Raw genomic sequence first — 21991 nt, 5'->3', positions numbered from 1 at the left:
ATATTCTAATTCAGCAATTTCACTTTCAAGATTTTAAGAAAGCAGTTAGAAATATGTAATATTTATGAAAAACTATAGTCTTTGAAGTTTTAGGTATAAAAACAACAACAAAAAAGCTGAAATGAAGTAAGTGTTTATACTAAGAAACCTTGAAAAATCATGATGGATAATATTTAACCAGACAGAGAAATGCTTACAATATATTAAGGAGTGAAATGTGCAGGTTATAAAATATTGCATCAATGTAATCCTGAAAGTGTTTATAGTACCTGCGTCTGTAGGCATATATGACAAGTATTTGGGAAAAGACTAGAAGGAAGTATTCCAAAACACTGAGGGTGCCTAGCCCTATGCGGCTGGAGGACTGATCATATTTGCTTTCATCATTGAGTTTTTATGTAATTTTTTCAGTGACTATGTACTAATTTCTTAATCAGAAAACACATTATAAATTATACAAGGGGAGTTAGGAAAATCATGTGCTAAATGGCTTACCTTGTTCCTCTTAAGATTGTGAACCCATGGAACTGTTTTCCAGGATCTTTACAAGGGATCCATTTCATCAAATGGTTTACTCCTCAGCCAGCCACTACCACTATAAATTTGATGTCATTTGGCAAAGGCAGATATTCATATCTGCAGCAACAATATGCCTGATTTGTCCATCTACCCATCCATCTATCCAGTATTTATCAAATGTTTACTATGCTCTAGTTATCAGAAGCTGGTGATTCAATGATGAATAGGATGCAAAGTGCCTACTTGTAAGGGTCAGGAGGGGGCTAGGCAATAAACAAGCTGGTCATGTGTTGTGCTAAGGGCTATAGAGTGATAGAAAACAGTAAAAGCTATTTAAAAAAATTATTTTTACAACTGAAAATTTGTAATCAAATTGTATATTTGATTCACAATACTGTGTTACTTTCAGGTATACAGCAAAGTGATTCATATATATATATATATATATATATATGTAATATATTCTTTTCAGATTCTTTTCTCTTTTAGATTATTTTAAGATATTGAGTAAAGTTCCCTGTGCTATACAGGAGGTCCTTGTTGGTCATCTATTTTGTATATAGTTGTGTTTATATGTTAATCCTAAACTCCTGATTTCTCTCTCTCTACCCCTCTTTCCCCTTTAGTAACAGTAAGTTCTTTTTCTATGTCTGTAGGTCTATTTCTGTTTTGTCAGTAAGTTCATTCATATCATTTTTTTTTTTAGATTCCACATATAAGAAATATGATTATGATATTTGTCTTTTGGCTTACCTCATTTAGTATGATAATTTCTAGGTCCATCTAAGTTGTTGAAAATGGCATTATTTCATTATTTTTTATGGCTAAGTAACATCCCATTGTATGTATGTACCACATCTTCTTTATCCACTCATTTGTTGATGGATACTGAGTTTGCTTCCATGTCTTGGCTATTGTAAATAGTGCTTCAGTGAACACTGGGGAATGTGTATCTTTTAGAATTATAGTTTTTTTCCAGATATATGCTCAGGGTTGGGATCCCTGGCTTGGCTCAGAGGAGACTTTTCAGAAAAGGTGTCTGTTAAGCTGAGCTAAAGACAAGTGTCATTATGGAGAGTCAGATAGTGGGTGCAGCAAGTACAAATGACTCATCAAGTTTCATGAACTGTTAGAGGTCAGAAGGGCAGGAATAGTGTAGGAAGAAAATAAAGTGGCTAAAGATGAGCTCGGGGAGGCAGGAAGACCTTGAAGGCCATAGTAAGGAGTTTGGATTATATTCTAAGAACAGACTAAGTATCTTTCTAAAATCACACTGTCAAGCCTTGGTGGTATTGGGGCTAGAACCCAAGGCTTCTGACTAACTTAGCATGATGCTATGTTGTCAGCATCAGCAGCAAGAGGCTTGGCTGGGCTGTGTGGGTCCAGGAGATGAGACAGAAGAAGCAATTTCAGGCTAAGTGAGGGAGACAGAATGACAGCCTGTGTTTTTATTGCCTCCCCTAGAGAGCGAGTACAAGGAGATTACCTGCTTACCTTTGGGTCTGATCAGACCAACTGAAAGAGAAATAGGTCAGGACTCAGGAAACTTAGGCTCTAGAACTCTCTACCACCATGTGGACCAAATATTCTTTCCACATTCTGTCAGAATAAATATTTGTGTGCATGTGTATATGCATGCCCACTATATAATCTAGCTGTGTATTTCTCTACATATGCATATGTCTATATTTAAATCTAGCCAGTTGCATTCCTTAATTCATAGGATGATTGTGGAAGAAAACATGGCATAGTAATTATTAAGAAACTTTGAAATTTTGCAAATGTTAGTCTATTGTTGATATCCTGGTGTCTCTGCTCATCTTGATGATGGCTTTTTAATGAAAAGTATTCTAGTCAGATAATCAGAAAGGAAAAGAGAAAAGAAATAATGAGCTAAAAGTTGTGAAAAAGGCTAAGGAGCAGAAAGGGGTTTTAACTCTTTTAGAGCAAGAAGAACATGATATTTTTCACTTTATTCCTTTATTGGGAAGCACATGCAGGCACACAGAATAGGAAGCAGCCTGGAGACCCAGGACGATGGGAGGCAGAGTCAGGGGTGCTATGGTGGGCAGGCCTATGCCCGACTTCACAGAGGTGGGGAGGAGGTGGGCCCGTCCACACCACGATCACTGGTCTTTCCCAGGAAGATCAGTGGCCCCAACATGACATCTGCTTCTTCTGACATGTGTCTGAGACTGTGGGGAGCAAGCTATCTCCTCCTGGAATGGTCTGGAAAGCCATAGCAATCCTTGCTACAACATTGACAGATACCAGCAGGACCTTCTGCTGGGGGACCAGCTATTGGAGGACTTGCTGAAGGAACAGGCTTTGTTTAGTTGGTCTAGGACTCTGTCAGCCGGAGTGACCTTCTGATGGCAAGTGATACATATCATGCTTCTGGAGTCACTAGTGGAGTCACAATGGAACATTTCACAATTGTTCCATTGTGAAATGGAGCAATCCACTGGGAACTGGAGGGCATTGCTACAGGCAGGTGGAAGGAGGGCAGGGCAACTTACCCCTTTTTTACTCTGACATTTGCTTTTGAAGAAACTAGAAAGGGTAGACGAAGGCTCATTAGGAGGTAGAAGCGCATGACCAACAAAGGTTGTAAAGGAAGTTGGTTGCTTCTCCCTTGGTATCCGAGATCATCCTATACTGAGTGCAAAAACCCTGCTCATACGAGTGAAGATCCACAGGGGGAAATGAATGTGAGAGCAGGGCACAGAACAGGCAGAGGTGACAGCAAATATTCTTTCTCTTGCCTAAAAAGCAAAACAAGGGGAATTCTGGAAATGTAGAAAGCTAGGCTTGTATTATCCCTGACAAAATTCCAGAATGAATTATTAATCAGATGGTTTGTGATTACTTCAGAAATAGAAGTAACAATCTGGGAACCGATTCACAAGGAATAGGATGGGGTGGGAAACCAAATTCGTTTCCTCTCTGGTGACGTTAGAAGAGATTTACGATGGCAGTGGCGAAACTACTATTCTGTTAAACTATTCTACCCACTCCTCTACTCCCACCTCTAGTAGCAAAAGAAAGGGTCTCGCTGCAAAGCCCGAAGTGCCCTGGCATAAACATAGAGTTGCTTTGAAGTCAGGTGTTTCACTTGGAAGGTGAATTTTGCATTCTACTTCCTCATATTTCCATAGGTATCTAAACATTACATCATATTTTAATTTAGAAGTTAAGTTGGTTTTCTTTTCTTTACTGAAGCTTTGAGTGCAGCCAACACTCCAGGAGCAAATGGTGTGGCTCTGTCTACCCACTGGATGATGGCTCAGTAGCTACGTTACAGGCTCAGATTCCAAATGTATCTGAACATTGGGTCCACATCAGTGAGATGACCTAGAACAATTTACAATGAATGTAAATTCCCACATTGGCATTTCAACAATAATACCACCAACGTCCCTACCACTCAAAACTAACAATGGCTGACTTTATCAGCCACTTCCAAGTGCCAGATTCTGTACAGATCCGTTTGTTGGCTTCATTTTGCTCCATCCCCCAATACCTTATTTTATTTAAATATATTCAACTTAATTGGAAGGTAATTGCTTTACAATATTGTGTTGGTTTATGCCCCAATACCTCTTGAAAACACATTTTTTATGATCAGTAATTTCATTTTATAAACATGCTTTATAAACCAAAGCTTAGAGAGTCATGTTTTCACAATGTCAGATGGATGGTAGATATCTGTTTAGGGATTTGAATCTAGTTGGTCAGCTTCCCAGCCTCAACTCTGCATGCTAATACTCCTCAGAAAATTGTCGTGGCTCTGAGACTTCAAGTTCACTGTCATCTTAATTTAAGCTTGAAAGTGAAAGTTAGTCACTTAGTTGTGTCTGACTGCGACCCCCTGGACTATAGCCCGCCAGACTCCTCTGTCCATGGAATTCTCCAGGCAAGAGTACTGGAGTGGGTTGCCATTTCCTTCTCCAGTTTAAGCTTGGGGGGCTACAAAATGAATACAGTATTAAGTGCCATGGTGAGGAGAGCCTAGGTAATGGGAGACCACAGCCTCAAAGGTCAGCCAAACTGGGGTGCATGATGTTAAAATATTGACACTGTACGGTAGGTCCAGAAGATAGTGGGTATGGGAGTCACGTCTTGGATGGATATGGAGCTGAGAATATTCTAGCCTGAAGACGAGGAGATTAAGCAGGTGTAATAGTTATCCTGCTCATTACTTCTAACAAAGTGTGGGGGAAACCATTTTTGACATTGATTTGAAAAAAATATGGTTCAACATGATAGTTTCTCAGTGACCTTTTGCCCTCTTCATCACCAATTCTGGTCTTCCCATGGGATCAGCCATCTTGGCTGTGATGCTCCATCTCAAAACTTAGGGGTACTGCTCTAGGAGTTGGGAGCCCTGGAGCCTCATCTTGGAGCTGACATACTTTTCATGTTTGACTTTATGCAAATCCTCAGGTCTCTTTGGGTTACACTTTTCTTATGCCTCTACCTACTTTACTGGCTGAAATGAGATCATACATATGAAATTGTTAAAAAATGTAAAACATCATACATTATTATAACTAATCATCTAGGAGCTAGTTGCAACAATGCCTAAAGCCAGGATTATTCTCGAGCAAATATCACACCTGTTGGGGGCCATACCCTGCAAACTCCATGGTCTCGTTTCCTCTGGACCACATATTTTTAGACTTTCTGTAATGCTACACTGCTGTTTTTCATTTTGAATCCACTCTGGTTTCTCTCCTTAAAGCAAGAGGACTTTTAAAGCAAGTGGCTGGTAGTATAACTGGCACATATATCGAATCTCCTTAGTCTGGGCTGTTAAGTAAGTTTAATTAATTTACTAAGTTAATGTTCCACTGCTAGCAACAGAGACTCATTGCCATCAGCTGGGGAGAGGGAATTGAAAGCCTAAATGAGCTCATTTTTTCACAGTTGGAATTAGGGACCAGTTAGCCAGTTGTGTGGGTTTTCCAATTTCTCCATCTGCCCTGGGGGCATTTAGCAATTCACTCCCCACACAGAGTGTAAGAACAGGAAGAGAGAAGGGGTAAAGAAAAAAAGAAATTTTTTTCCCCAACATTTGCTTCCATTTTTGGAACTGGAAGTATTGTCTGTGTATTGCTTATTCGGTTGGGCTTGGAGAAGCTTTTGCTAAATGTTCCTGATAGATCTGGAAAAGAGAAAGGCCTCAGTGAAAGATATTTACCATGTGCATTTTCATTGCAGGGTGCGCAGATAAAGGGAAAACAAATAAACAATAAAAGAATGGAAACAAAATTACAGAAATTTGCAAAATTTGACAAATGGTGGCCTGTAGTTGCCACAAGCTAATGGCTTGCAATGATTAATAAGAGTAAAAATAATTGCATTTCATTAAGATTGATGACACCCCATTTAACCTCCCCTCTCGTTTCAGCCCTAAAGTGGAAAGAGATGAAGTTCTCATCTATAATAGCTCCTGTACCATTACCATGGAAACTGAGGCAAAGATGGAGTGTGAGACGCCTAATCAGCCAATTACCGCCAAGATTACTGAGATACGGAAAAGCCGGGGCCAGAACACTCAGGTATAATCAAATCTTTTTTACAGACTGATTCAAACAGCTGAAATTAAATTTGTAATATTGTGTACATTAAAAAAACAATTTAGCCCAAATGGCAGCGATATATAATATTAAATGCTCTCAAACTTTGAGGAGCTGGTCTAATGCATAGCATCTGAATTCATAGTTAGCTATGGTTAATCATATATTTTCTCAAAAATAAATGAGTGCTGCCTGGGCTCTTTTAAAGCAAATTCTGAGCAGATAATCTCAACATTTTGTCCTGCTTTCCATGAGCATGTTTGAAAGAAGCTCTCTGTGGTTTATTTCTCCATGAAATAAATGGCCTACAATTTAACCAGGCGCTTCTGGAAGGTTTCCAAATCACTCAGCCATCTTCATTTGGTGGGATGACAGTGTCTGCTGGCCTGTCCCGTTCGTGTGTGTGCCGTACAAAACAAACAGAGTGGAAACTTCCACTTCTGAGAGGATGACATGGAAATGAGGACCAAAGAGGGAAAAGGTCTGCAGGGTCATCTGGCCCAGCCTCCCTCCTTCATCTATCCGTTTTACATCATCTTAGCCACCCCTCCAAGGGGCTCTTATAAGAAGGTGTTCTTAAAAGTCCCCAGTGAGAAATTCCACAGCCTCCCAGAGAATTTTTGAAAATTGAAATCAGAGGCGAAGCGCTCTTTGGAAATATATCAGATAATCTTTTACGACTCTCCGGGCTGCTCATGGTACACAGATAAAAAATAATATTTATTGAGCACCTACTCCCTTAGGTGTCTTTCTCTTTATGAAAGCGATCCTCAGATCTTCCTCTTTTGTCTCTTTTATTGAGACAAACCTTTACTGAGTGCCTATTAAGTGCCACACAGGGTCATAGATCTTGTAAATGTTGCTCAGATGAAGGCTTTGCAATCCCAAACTGTGCTTCCTGGGTTCGTGAGGCGTGGTTTTCTCTAACTTCTGGGCTGGTGCTGAAAATGCATGCTATGATAAGTAACGTGATTTTTCTGTTCCCTGTCTGCCTTCTCATCTCTCCCTCACCCAGCCCCCCAGGATCTCCCTGTCCAACCTCCCTCTTCCCAGGCTTCTCATGCCCCTTTCCTGAACCTTCAGGTGGTTGTACGGGCTGGTACTTCCTCCTTCATTGTGTCTGCCTGCCGCCCCCCCTCCTCCGCAGAATGCACCTCTTCCTTTCAATGCTTCATTGCATCAACAGCTTTAATTCTTCATCTGCAGCACTATGGTCCCCTAATAACAGCCTCCTCTTCACGCCAGTGCCCCTTCTCAGCAGTTGGCTGGCAGTGATGTCTCAAAGGTTTACGGTAGTGAGCGAGCCTGCTGAATTAGTCTCGAAATGTAGAAAGAGAACTGTGGGCTGAAGACTAACTCTGGGACACTGAGCAATCCTTAATACTTTCTGGGCCTCTGTTTCTGCCTCGGGAAATAAGCTGGGTTGTTGGTCTGCTCATCTGAACAAACGTGGTGACAGAGAGGAAGAGGCAGGTAGCACAGGAGTGAGGAGTGGGCTTTGAGTTGGACTGCTGGGGCTGGAACACATCCGTTGCTCCCTGGGGGACTTCCGGCAACTTAGCCCCTCTGTGCATCAGTTTTCTCGTCTGTAAAGTGGGGATAATAATGGTACCTGCCTGATAGGGTTGATGTGAGGATTCTAGTGTGCGAGCTGCTGTGAATTGCATCTCACACACAGTCAATGTCCCGTGTTGGCTGTTCTTGGCCGTGCTGTTTGCTAGTTTCAGTGCAAGAAAATGAAATAGGATCATTTCTCTGCAGTGTTCACTGCTTTGACCAGATCATTTCACTTAGATTTCTTTGAATTTTCTATCATCTCAAAGACTAACTTTGAATTTTTTTTTGAGGATTAGATGTCTGTCATCTTTAAATATTTATCGTCCTCCCTCCCTCTTTGGTAACCATCAGTTTGTTTTCAGTGTCCATGAGTCTGTTTCTGTTTTATAAATAAGGTCATTGTATCATTTTAGATTCTACATGTAAGTGATATTATAAAATATTTGGCTTTCCTGTCTGACTAACTTCGCTTAGTGTGATCATCTCTAGATCCATCCATGTTGCTGTGAATGGCATTATTTCATTCCTTTTTATGGTTAATATTCCATTATGTGTATGTATATATATATATATATATATATATATATATATATATATACACACCACATTTTTTTTTATTTGTTCATCTGTTGATGGACATTCAGGTTGCTTCCATGTCTTGGCTATTATAAACAGTGCTGGTATGAACATTGGGCTGCATATATCTTTTTGAATTAGAGTTTTAATTTTTTCTGGATTTATCTGGAGCAGGATTGCTGGATCATGTGGCAATTTAATTTCTAGTTTTTTTAAAGAACTTCCATACTGTTATCTATAGTGGCTACACCAATTTATCAATACATTCCCACTAACAGTGTAGGAGTGTTCTCTTTTCTATCTACCCTCTCCAGTGTTTATTATTTGTAGATTTTTTGATGGCCATTCTAACCAGCGTGAGGTGACACCTCATTGTACTTTTGATCTACATTTCTCTAATAATTGGTGATGTTGAGCATCCTTCTCCTTTCCCTTTTCCCACTCCACTTGAATATTTTGCTGAAATGCTACTTCCTGAATGAAGTCTGTCCTTCCCACCCTATTAAAGTTACAACCCAGTGCTGCTTACTCCGTGTGTCTTACTGGCAATTTTCCTTTGTCTGTTCCATTTTTTTCCCCCTAGACCTTCTCACCTGCTAACATATGTAAGGTAATATGTTATTACATAAAATAAACACATTCTGTTTATTTATTGTTTAGTGTCTGACTTTTCTTGCTAGAATATGATCTCCAAGGAGGCAGAGTGTTTGTCTGCTTTGTTCACTGGTTTGTCCAAAGTATCTAGAACTAAGCCTGAATCAATTGTACAAATGGACAATAAAATAAAATATTTTATTTTAATATAAATTAAGATAAAAACAGGTAAAAGAAACGTTCTCACATGTTCCTTCTCTAATTGCATCCCCTGAAGATTCCATCTGAAAGAAGGCACACACACACAGGTATAGATATACCCATTTGCACACACAGGTGTTATTGTGTCATTAATATTGTTCTTCAACTTGCATTTTTAAAAAACCTATTGACAGTCTAGGATATCAGCTCCTGAAAAGAGGCACTTTGTTTTGTTGCTTCTGTTTCCCAAAGCTTTGAACGATGTCTAATACACAGCAAATCCTCTTAAAGTTTATTGAACGGACAAATGGATTTATAAATGAATGCATGCGTCATGGTCATCTTTCCATTTTAGCATAGGTACATTTTTCTCTTCTTCAGAAAATATTGTATTGCTATGGTACATCAAAACAAGAGAAAAGATATCAGGAAAAAAAAACCCAACATCTAAAATGTTGCTGCAAAACGCAATAAGGTGCCATAAAACAACCAGCAGTTTTGAAGAATTCTTCAAGGATAAAGCGTGGGTTGCATTGGATGGGTAGAGAAATCAGAGCAGAATAAACATGATACAAAATCAGTTTAGAGAAAACTGATAAAAAGAGTCCACTATACTTTTCAGTGGAGTTCCCAGAGAAATTCTAAACTTGAGAGTCCGGCAGGGCAGGTATCAGAGTGACTAAGCAAAGAATTGCTTGGGAGAACTGCTAGGGCCTTTTCCCTCACTTTTCCCTCTCTCTCTTTGTCTCTGTCCCCGTGGTGGCTCTGTGGCTCTCAAGATGAAGTCTTAAGAGTGATTCACAAAGCAAAAAGGGATTATTTTCTTGGGGACAGGAGATGGGTGTGGTCCTTTGTGGGTTATCAGTTTCTTTTTTAAACTTGGCCCAACCCAAGGCGACTCTGAGATTCCAGGACAGACTCAGGGAGAGAAGGAAGAAAAGGGTGGGGAAAGCCACGTTCTTCTCATTTCTGCCTCCGAGGAATCCCTTTACTTTTCCTCCACTCATCCAGATGTTTCACCCAGCAATTTCCGTTGTGCTAACTTGAAGAGGTTTCTGTGAACATCTGATCTGCCACATCAGTGGAAAAAGAAGTCAGAAACAGTGCTGTTAAAGTTATCTGGCAGGTGATTTTAAACCTAGCATCCTATACCCTGTACAACACTATTTGGAATAGAAACAAAATAAAGACATATATGCTATACAAAATTTAGAAAGTTTATCACCCTGTGCACTCTCTGAAAAATGACATGCTCTGGCAAGCCGTAAAACGAATCCAAGAAGATGGAATGAGGAACAAGAAACTAGTGAATGAAGAACCTTAAAATAGCAAAACCAGAGAAAAACGGTTAGAAATATGACTGTGATGCTTAATATAGTTAAGAATGGACTCTTAACCAAACAGAGGAAGGGACCTCCTGTGTCAAGGAGGAGGACAAAAAATAAATAATAAAAGGAGGACAAAAAACAGAGGCATAAGCACCCTTCTTGATTAAGTGGGGAGATTTTTGTAACACAAGCACACCATGTCAAGATGGAAAGTATATGGGGAACGTGGATGAATTCATGGGGAATAGGAACATAAAAATGAAGTTCCTGCAAAGGGACATTTAGATAAAAAACAGGACAGTTTGCCCCACTGGACCCTAGAAGAGCTTTGGATTTAGATAAATTTAGGTACCAGGAAGGAGCTTCCCTAGTAACTCAAGGGAAGCTAGCTTCCCTAGCTTGTAAAGAATCCGCCTGCAATGCAGGGAACCCCAGTTCATTTCCTGGGTCAGGAAGATCCTTGGAGAAGGGATAGGCTACCCACTCCAGTATTCTTGGGCTTCCCTCGTGGCTCAGATGATAAAGAATCTGCCTGCCACGTGGGGGACTTGGGTTTGATCCCTGGGTTAGGAAGATTCCCTGGAGGAGGGCATGGCAACCCATTCCAGTATTCTTGCCTGGAGAATCCTATCGACAGAGGAGCCCAGCAGGCTATAGTTCATGGGATGGCAATGAGTCAGACACGACTGAGTGACTAAGCGCGCTTGTGCACACGCGCATGCACACACACACACACACACACACACACACACAGAGGTATCAGGAAATGGACAAGAGTCTGGAGGGGTTGTTTGAAATCTCTATAAAGAGTAGCTAGAGCCCAGGACAGTACTGCTGGCAGACCCAATCAGACATCTACTTACCACTCCTTCCTCCAGGAAGCAGAGACATAATTGATGGACATACTGAATTAGTGAGGTATTAATTAGGTGCTTGATGGAACCTATTAGTTTCCAAATAGGAAAAGGAGTATGTCAAGCCTGTATATTGTCACCCTGCTTATTTAACTTATATGCAGAGTACATCATGAGAAACGCTGGGCTGGATGAAGCACAAGCTGGAATCAAGATTGCTGGGAGAAATATCAATAACCTCAGATATGCAGATGACACCACCCTTATGGCAGAAAGTGAAGAGGAACTAAAGAGCCTTTTGATGAAAGTGAAAGAGGAGAGTGAAAACGTTGGCTTAAAGCTCAACATTCAGAAAACTAGGATCATGGCATCCGGTTCCATCACTTCATGGCAAATAGATGGGGAAACAGTGGAAACAGTGGCTGACTTTATTTTTGGGGGGTCTCCAAAATCACTGAAGATGGTGACTGTAGCCCTGAAATTAAAAGAAACTTACTCCTTGGAAGGAAAGTTATGACCAATCTAGGCAGCATATTGAAAAGCAGAGACTTTACTTTGCCAACAGAGATCTGTCTAGTCAAGGCTATGGTTTTTCCAGTAGTCACGTATGGATGTGAGAGTTGGATTATAAAGAAAGCTGAGCGCCCAAGAATTAATGCTTTTGAACTGTTGTGTTAGAGAAGACTCTTGAGAGTCCCTTGGACTGCCAGAAGATCCAACCAGTCCATCCTAAAGGAGATCAGTCCTGAGTGTTCATTGGAAGGACTGATGTTGAAGCTGAAACTGCAATACTTTGGCCACCTGATGTGAAGAACTGACTCATTTGAAAAGACCCTGATGCTGGAAAAGATTGAAAGCAGGAGGAGAAGGGGATGAAAGAGGATGAGATGGTTGGATGGCATCACTGACTCAGTGGACATGAGTTTGAGTAAACTCCGGGAGTTGGTGATGGACAGTGAGGCCTTGTGTGCTGTGGTCCATGGGGTCGCAAAGAGTTGGACACAAATGAGCGACTGAACTGACCTGAACTGTCCAGCACAGAGGAGGAGGGGATGGAGAATACAAGATTTCCAAGTTGGAACATTGTTTACTCTTAAAGAGAGGTCAATCTCTCCCAACCCCCTACAAAATTCTTTTTTTTTTTTTTGCCCCCAGCTCCAGTATCCTGGTAATTCAAATTCTATTCTTTCCAGAAAAAAGATTGGAAGATACTTTTTTTTTGGAGCTAAAGACCCATGGATTTGGACATTTGGAAGCCTCATGACATCCCACTTACACAAATTGTCCACTTCAATTTTTAGTGCATTGCTCTTAAATGTGAACAGACAGACTTCTGGTTTTGGCCACAGGAGAGTGATGTTTTAGACTTACCCACCTGCTGGGTTTCCCTGGTGGCTCAGTCGGTAAAGAATCTGCCTGCAATGTGGGAGACCTGGGTTCAGTCCCTGGGTTGGGAAGATCCCCTGGGGAAGGGAATAGCTCCCACTGCAGTATTCTGGCCTGGAGAATTCCACGGACTGTATAGTCCATGAAGTCGCAAAGAGTCGGACACAAGTGAGAGACTTTCACTTCCACTTCACTTTCATCTGCTGTACATGACTGTAAAACTAGTTAGAATATATTTCAGGCTTTGGATAATAGACACAAGGCTGTGATCCTTGAGAGAAGGGAAACACACAAGGAGAGAAGCAGCTTTCTGTCTGGGGACACTATTCTAGACACAGAAACCTCAAGCAGAGAGAGACAGCAACACTGGGGGTCATCGGAAGCTGGAGCTCAGGGCTGCTTTTGTAGGTAGGAAGCATGGAAATGGAAGTGGAGGTGAGAGGGAGAGAAAAATATTTAATGAGATAATGGCCAAATGTTTCCCAAATTTGATAAAATACAGTCTCACAGATCCAAAAAACTTGAAAGTCACTCAATTGTGACTTTCAGGGAGTCACAAGGAGATCCAACCAGTCCATTCTAAAGGAGATCAGCCCTGGGATTTCTTTGGAAGGAATGATGCTAAAGCTGAAACTCCAGTACTTTGGCCACCTCATGCGAAGAGTTGACTCATTGGAAAAGACCCTGATGCTGGGAGGGATTGGGGGCAAGAGGAGAAGGGGACGACAGAGGATGAGATGGCTGGATGGCATCACTGACTCGATGGACATGAGTCTGAGTGAACTCTGGGAGTTGGTGAGGGACAGGGAGGCCTGGCGTGCTGTGATTCATGGGGTCGCAAAGAGTCGGACATGACTGAGCGACTGATCTGATTTGATCTTATCTGAGTGATGCTTGAGGCTGCAGGATAGTATCGATGGGGAGGAAAACCAGATTTTGTGGGGATAAAGAGTAAGTGAGTGGTGAGTAAACACAGCAGCTGGTGCAGATCATAAGTAGGAAGAGAAAGGACAGATGAAGATTGAGGGTGGGCAGCCAGCGCCTTTCTCATGCCCATACTCACCTCGTTATCATTGGCACTAGGGATGGTTTCTTTTCTTTCTTTCTTTTTTTTTTTGGTATTTTAATGTACTTTATATATAAGGTCATTAAAAAAAATTAGTTTTCATTGGAGCATAGTTGCTTTACAATGTAGTGTTATTTTCTACTGTACAGCAAAATAAATCAGCCACATGTCCCTTTGGACTTCCTTGGGAACATGCTGTATAATAGCACAGGGAGTTCTACTTAAGGCAACTGTGGTGACCTGAAAGAAATGGTTTCTTATGTTCAAGGCACTTTGATTCAAGCGGGGATCTTTAAGGATATTACGTGATTTGACTAGACAGAATCTCTGCAGGTGTCTCACCCTATTCATTCTTGTGTGTGTGTGTGTGTGTGTGTGCTCAGTCGCTTGGTTGTGTTCATTCTTCTAGTGACTACAAAATAAATTGCATGTGCTCCTGATGTTAGCTGGTTGAATCGCTGCCATTTATTTTAGAAATATTCATATTTTAAAATGCACTTCAATGCCGGGATTGCTGTTAAAAAAAGTAAGGCCCCTCTGCTTAATTTAATCCCTAATTTCGGCTTAAGGACATTCTCCTAGAAAATTGATGCAAAACAGTGATGTGACAGATTTTACATTTATAAAAATAATGTGTGTACCTAATTAGAGGCTAATTTGAAAAACTGCTTTCTATTCCCTAATGATTTTGTTTCTTCTGTTACCGAAACCCCATAGCACTTTCCCACTTTTGTCTCCTCTCTTTTCCCCTCCTTTTGGTCTTATTTCCTTTCCTTTTCTTTTTTCCCCACTCTTTTCTCTCTTCTCTTCTATTACTTTCCCCTCTCTTCTCTTCTATCCCCTAACTCCCCCTCACTTTTTCCCCCCTCTCCTCTCTCGTTTTTTTCTCCCCCGTCTTCCTTTCTTCCCTTTAAATCATCTCTTTTATTCAGTGTTTATCCTCAGGCTGTATGCTTTTTCAGGAGATGCTTTTGGAAGTAGGGTTGAGCTGGTTGTTAAGCTTAGGGCCTAATAATTAAGTGGTAGTCACCTCCCAAGATGAATGGGTGTTTAACTGATTTTCCAGAGTTTTTCCTTTTTTTTTTTTTCTGCATACAAAACAATTTGTTTTTATTAGAGATATAAAAGAGGAGAAGGGGACGACAGAGGATGAGATGGCTGGATGGCATCATTGACTCGATGGACGTGAGTCTGAGTAAACTCTGGGAGTTGGTGATGGACAGGGAGACCTGGCGTGCTGTGATTCATGGGGTCGCAAAGAGTCAGACACGACTGAGCGACTGATCTGATCTGATCTGAAAATCACATAAAATTTCTATAATCCTATCACTCAGAAAGACACACATGAACACTGTCGCCAGGCAAATTTTTAAATGAGAATATTTTTAAATATAAAACATTTTTATAATCCACATTTCATCTTAAATATTTTGTAAAATTTTGATATTATTAAATAATTTTACAGTTTTTCAGGGGTTGCATAGTATTCCATCATTTGGATGTTCTATATTTTTTTGAGAATATTTCTTCTTTTTAAAAAATTAATTTATTTATTTTAATTGAAGGCTAATTACTTTAGTGGTTTTTGCCACACATTGACATGAATCAGCCACAGGTTTACATGTATCCCACTGTCCCAAACTCCCTTCCCACCTCCCTCCCCATTCCATCCCTTTGGGTTGTCCCAATGCACCAGCTTTGAATGCCTGTTTCATGCATTGAACTTGGACTGGTCATCTATTTCACATATGGTAATATACATGTTTCAATGCTATTCTCTCAACTCATTCCACCGTTGCCTTCTCCCACAGAGTCTAAAAGTCTGTTCTTTATATCTTTGTTTCTTTTGCTGTCTCACATTGAGGATCATCATTACCATGTTTCCAAATTCCATATATATGCTTTAATATACTGTATTGGTGTTTTTTTTTTTCTGACTTACTTCACTGTATATACTTCACTCCAGTTTCATCCACCTTAGAACTGACTCAAATGCATTCTTTTTAATAGTTGAGTATTATTCCATTGGGTATATGTACCAAAACTTTCTTATCCATTCATCTGCCGATGGACGTCTAGGTTGCTTCCATATCCTAGCTATTGTGAACAGTGCTTCAATGAACATTGGGGTACATGTGTCTCTTTCAATTCTGGTTTCCTCGGTGTGTATGCCCAGCAGTGGGATTGCTGGGTCATATGGCAGTTCTATTTCCAGTTTTTTACGGAATCTCCACACTGTTCTCCATAGTGGCTGTACTAGTTTGCATTCCCACCAACAGTGTAAGAGGGTTCCCTTTTCTCCGCATCCTCTCCAGAATTTATTGTTTGTAGACTTTTAGATAGCAGTCATTCTGACTGGTGTGAGATGGTACCTCATAGTGGTTTTGATTTGCATTTCTCTGATAACGAGTGACATTGTGTATCTTTTCATGTGTTTATTAGCCAGCTGTATGTCTTCTTTGGAGAAATGTCTCTTTAGTTCTTTGGCCCATTTTTTGATTGGGTCGTTTATTTTTCTGGTATTGAGCTGCATGAGCTTCTTGTATGTTTTGAGATTAATTCTTTGTCAGTTGCTTCATTTGCTATTTTCTCCCATTCTGAAGGCTGTCTTTTCACCTTGCTTATAGTTTCCTTCATTGTGCAAAAGCTTTTGTTTAATTAGGTCCCATTTGTTTATTTTTGCTTTTATTCCCATTACTCTGGGAGGTGGGTCATAGAGGATCTTGTTGTGATTTATGTCAGAGAGTGTTTTGCCTATGTTTTCCTCTAGGAGTTTTATGGTTTCTGGTCTGGATTTAGATCTTTAATCCATTTTGAGTTTATGTTTGTGTGTGGTATTAGAAAGTGTTTTAGTTTCATTCTTTTGAGTTGTTCCTTTTCGCTAAGGATGTCCTGCGGTTCTGCAGTCAGTTCGCTTCGTGGTAGCCTCCTCCACCATCCAGTCCTCATCTGTTTTGAACCCAGGAGGGCTTCACACCATTTTGAAGGGTGATGGGCCACCTCACTTGCTTAGCTTGTGGGTAGAAATTTTTATGTCTAGGGCTTGACTCTCCAGATCTCTCTTTTCCTTTGCCTTGATGATTAAATGGCAAGGGCGTGGGGCCAAGTTATAGAGGAAAGCTGGTCCATCCTGGAAACTTGCCAGCATCTATAATGGACTTTGTGTTGTACCCATGAGGATTTGGGGCTGTTTGTTACTTCATGTAATCTAGCCAGTCCTAGCTATAGACTAATGACTGCATCATTAACCTTTAGCCTGGTGACTGGCTCACTGCATTCCACATGGTCCTTTAGTTCTTGTCTGTGAGTCCACGTAGAATAATTTCCATGTAGAATAATAATCCTGATTTATGTTTTCAGTGGCAGGGACGACAAGAAACTCCTGATATGGGACCATTAGGCAGAGCTTACAGCCTGCTGGGAGTTAGTAAGGTAAAGCCAGCCTCTTTCCAGACCCTGTTTCCCCACTTCCCTCCCCATTCATTGGTGATGTGCTTCCAGTCCCACCTTTATGTCCTGAAGATTTTCTGTGGAATTTTCTGCACTGAGAAATTAGTCATCATGTTTTGCAGTGTTGTTGCAAGCTGTGGAAGTGTGGGGGGATATGTGGCTTTTTTCCCTCATAACTCTACCTGTGCTGAAATCTTGTCTATTTCCTCCTGAGAATCACTCTGGAACATTATGTGTGAAGAAGATTTGTTCCAGTGGAGCAGATCTTTATATCTGTAGTCTGTAATTCATATCCATAACTCTGTGGAATCCATGTGTAGGTATTTTTCCACACACTCATGTGCTTTCATTTCTTTCTTATAATTTTACTTAAAAATCTTCTTATGAAGATTTCAATCACAAGGGAAGAAGAGCATGACTCAAATGGACTTAAATCATAAAGCAACTCACAGAATGGCTCATGGGACAGGAAAACTCATTCAGGAGTCACAGGTGTGGCCTGACCCAACAGTTCTGTGCTCACTTAATAAATGGGTCTTTCCATGTCTCTGTTCTGCCTTCCGTGGGGCCACATTCAACCTACAACTGCCTTTTCTGCAGCCAAAAGGTGGTTGCCAGTAGTATTCGGGGCTACTTGCTCCCCTATCTACCCTGCATGTGAATAAAAGGGTCTTTTGTGGGCACAGTTTCAGAAGGAGGAAGTTTCCTTTCCAGAAGCCCTCAGCAAATGTCTCTTCATGACTCATTGATCCAAACTGAGTTGCTTGACCTTACTGCCCTCTGCTCAGGTGGTACGTTTTGCTGGCTATTTTTGGCCAATTATTGTGGGTCTTGGAACAGAGTCAGTGCCACCCCTAACACCTGGGTGAAATATGACAACAGTGATGGCTGGAAGGAAAGATCTAGAGCTATTGACAAGGGAAACTGGAGAATGACACTGGAGGGTCAGCCAACAATCGACCTCAATGGCTTCGCTTTTCTTTCTCTGGCTCTAAATGAAGCCCTCTTCCTCTGAGTCTCCTCACTGATCTTTTGTGATAAACTCAGGCATTGCTATTGCATGGAATTTTGATGGAGGTGAGAACAAGGTGCCAATAAGGGATCTGGCTAAGTGAAAAGGAAAAGAGCGTTTGGTAAACCTCCCTTTAAATTCCACAGAGTGTTTGCTTTTAACAAACAAACAAGCAAATGAGAACGCATCATGACCACATAAAACACACATACCTCCAGTAGCCTGCAGGACCTCAAAACCTGTAATGTGTCTCTTCTGTGGTGTGCATCTTCCTGATTCAAAATGACAGGAGTTGTTTATATGATGTACCAGCTCCCAATGGGGATGGCTCATCATTCAGTTCTAACCTTCTTCTAATAATAAGGAAACAAGCAATCTAGGGAAAGAAATGATCTGTTTGAGTGTTTGTTTCTCATAATGGGTCTTCCCAAACACTTGGCAATTATTAGTTGATCCTCTCAGTGCCCCTGTGTAATGAATACCTATGTATACAAGGCGTGGGGTAGACATAGTCAACTGACCAAGGCCCCTCCATGAATTAATGTCAAAAACAAGGACCTGGACTGTTAGGCTCACAGCTCCAGTACCAGTCATCTTAAAGCAGTGCCAATTAACTTCTTTTCCTTCCCAGAGGGGAAACGTATGCACGGCCAAGCAGAAGCAAATATATTTTGTTCTCTTTCTGCTTGGCACCAGTGAGTATGCATTCGAAGGACATCATATGATGACTTTACTAAGACATTGAACAAAAGCAGCAATGTGGCCAGCAGAGAGGGCAAGGTACTCCTGCACTGGGATAATGAAATTATTGTCCTCATTCCTTCTCAAACATCATTTACTGACAACTCTTAGGATGCCAGCCATTGTATTAGTCCCAGTATAGGAATGCCACATGCTCCCTTTGAGAGATAACAGAAGACTTTGAAACTATGAAGGACTTGGACAAAATAATTTGGTCACCTTCCAAAGGGTTGGATTAATTCTACAGATGAATAAGATGCAACCCCTACCTTGTGGAACATTCTCTTCACTAGGGTAGATATAAAAGCCCAATAATTATGCTATAAACAAAAATGTAATAAATGTGGTAATAAAGGTATTTGTATTTTACTGTGGAAAATTGGTGAGGGCCAAGAAATCTTCTGGGTGGAAAAATCATCACCTAGAAATCCCTGGAGGGTGTGCCATTTTTATCTGGGCCCAAATTTATGAGGATTTAAAGGATAAGGGGAGAAGAGAAAGGGTTTACTAGTGAAGAGATGAGTTTTACAGAATCCCAGGGGTGGGAAGACATGGTTGTTATATAAGTAATTGTATTTGGCTGCAGTGTAAAGTTTGAAAGGAAGTAATGGGGAAGAGAGTCCCTGGGAACAAAGGTTTAGAAACATAAACCGTTCTGAGTGTCAAATTAAGGCATGTGGATTTAATCCACGTGGAAATGTAGGACTGTTCAACACTTTGTAAATTTTATAGCTGCCATTTTGTCTCATGAAATATCCCTTAGAGCTCATGTCAGGCGGAGCACTGCTGGCTGAAGTGTGGCCCAATGTCAGGCTAGCCCTGACACTTGTAGCTCCTGTTCTGCAGCTGAAGTGCAAGTGTTCATGGGGCAGAGCTGAGGCACGAGCCTGGGAAATGAGGCATCAGGAAGTGGCAGCTGAGAGAGGGTTGAGGATGGGGGTCCTGAAGGCAATATGGAGAGATGTCCTCACGTCTCACTGAGGTACAGGAAAGCACAAGTGATTCTCTTTGGTATTCTGGATTCCTGTGAGTTACAGAGAGCAGCCTGGGACCAGTGGTTGGCCTGAGAGCAGATGACCTGGGTCCTAACTCCAGGCTTGGGTATCACCTACCTGTGTGGTTCTGGGCAAGTCCTCGGGAAAACCAGTTTCCTCATCTGTAATGAGCAATGGGACCATGTCAGCATTTTCTAATGTGAGTTCTCTGAACAATTAGTAACAAAGAATAACCCATTAGAAAAAAAGAGTCTGTGGTTGAATACGTTTGGGAAACGCTGCAGGCTCACTTGTACGCTGGGCATCATGAAGTCCAGCGATATGTTAAAGGCAGGCAGTTTCACTCTGTCGAACTTACTTTTCCCCAGACTTCTCTGCTCACAAGAATCTGACTTATCTCTTCCTTCCATGCAATACCCCTTGGCTGCCTATGGAACATCTGGGGAAATTCTGGAGTAGATCATTTTAAGGAAAGGACTGTCTTCACATTCTCTGATCCTGTGTTAACTGTGAAGGTTTCTTCTCAGTTTTGGATTTTACAAATCCAAAGGAAGTCTTCTCCTCCAGTCTGATTGAGGGAATTCCTACCTGTAATACAGGATTGGCCATCACCCCTCAATCAACTTTCAGAATCGAGGCAAGAAGTTTTTTAAAAGTGTTTTTTAAAAATGCTTTGAGATCCTTGAGGAAGGAGATCCCTGGTGGATTTGTCATATGACTTCATTAGAAACCTTGTATGCTAAGAAGCCTTTGACTTCACCTCCTAGTTTGGAATCATCATATTTCTAACGTTACTCTATTAACCAGGAAAGAGCTGAGGGATTATTTTTTTATTCTTCTTCTCTCTCTCTTTTTTTTTTGCATCTATATATAATGTAATTTAACCTAGCAAAAAAGACACTGATTGTCTGTCCCACAGGACTTAATTAACTCCCAGCTTCACAGTGAGCCACAGAAATAATAAGAAAAGGAAAAGTTCGGGTATTCCATACCTGTCCACTTCTACCTCTGGTGCATAATGAGATGTCAGGAGAGGTGACACTGACGAGATGTGTAAAACACGCTGATTGCAGGAGGCGGCCAGCTGCCTGCTCAGCTCCTGGGAACCCTGGCCAGGCTGGAGGAACTGCGGACCCAGAGAGCACTACTTTTCTTCAGATGACAATTTCCAGCATCCTTCCCGCCCACCACCCTGCCATCTGAGCAGTGCTTTTGTTAACCTTTAGCTCTGCCTTCTGCACCCTGGTCGGATGTTATGACAATTGTCATGGGGCATATGTTATGTTTATTAAGCTGCCAGTAGCAAATCCGGATGAACAGTGCAGGGTTCTACCAGCCAGCCCTCAGGGGAGCCCATTAAGAAATTGCAGGGCTAATAAAAATCATGCTGGATGAAATTGCAATCCTCTTGTGCCACTCTCGGATGGGTTGAAACTGGTTTTAAATTTTCATTGGGGCAGGGACTGAAGGTTTAAACTGGGTCCCTTGTCCCAGTAGCCCTCAAAGTTGCACCTTCCTAACTCAGACTAGAAAAGTGCAGGGAGAGGACATGCTTGCCTCTCTCTTTGTGTGAGGTTTCTGTACATTTTAGATAGGAATTCATGCATGTTTCTTGCATGCTAGCAATGGGAGAGGCTCTGGAAAAAAGCCTCACTCTGCTGAGTGGCATGAAATTTGGCCACAGTTCAGGTCCTCTAGCTTCATACTGGTTGAAGCCTTCAGCATCCAGGCCTGAGGTGGATGGTGCCTTGAAAATGCAAGGGAAACAATTTTCGGTTCCCTGTCTCGGTAAAAGTGTTCTAAAACTTCCCTGTCCTGGTAACTTCACGAAATGGAGATTCTGTAGTTTTCTTGGAGAGCCATTCCAGCATGGCAATTCATCTTCACCCTATATCCCATCCAGTCCAGGGGTCATGGTTTCAGAAAGGAGTTCTTCGTTCCTTTGTGGAATCTGTTTTGCTTGTGGGCTTCCCTGGTGGCTGAGACCTTAAAGAATCTGCCTGCAATGCAGGAGACCCACCTTCAGTCCTTGGGTCAGGAAGACCCCTGAAGAAGGAAATGACTACCCACTCCATTATTCTTGCCTGGAGAAGTCCATGGACAGAGGAGCCAGGTGGACTACAGTCCATA

At 41.4% G+C, this 21991-nt stretch overlaps 1 protein-coding gene across 1 annotated transcript in view; it reads left to right on the top strand.

The window, feature by feature from the left end:
- The window catches only part of PKHD1 (PKHD1 ciliary IPT domain containing fibrocystin/polyductin), a 441675-nt gene that overhangs the window by 80037 nt on the left and 339647 nt on the right, over positions 1-21991 (top strand). The window contains 1 exon segment of the mRNA XM_002697311.6: positions 5933-6083. Coding sequence (XP_002697357.3) covers positions 5933-6083 — 151 coding nt within the window.

Source organism: Bos taurus, chromosome 23 (genome assembly GCF_002263795.3).
Source record: "Bos taurus isolate L1 Dominette 01449 registration number 42190680 breed Hereford chromosome 23, ARS-UCD2.0, whole genome shotgun sequence".
NCBI classification, from domain to species: domain Eukaryota; kingdom Metazoa; phylum Chordata; class Mammalia; order Artiodactyla; family Bovidae; genus Bos; species Bos taurus.
The sequence above is the reverse complement of the archived record's forward strand: the minus strand, read 5'-3'. Positions and strand labels throughout refer to the sequence as shown.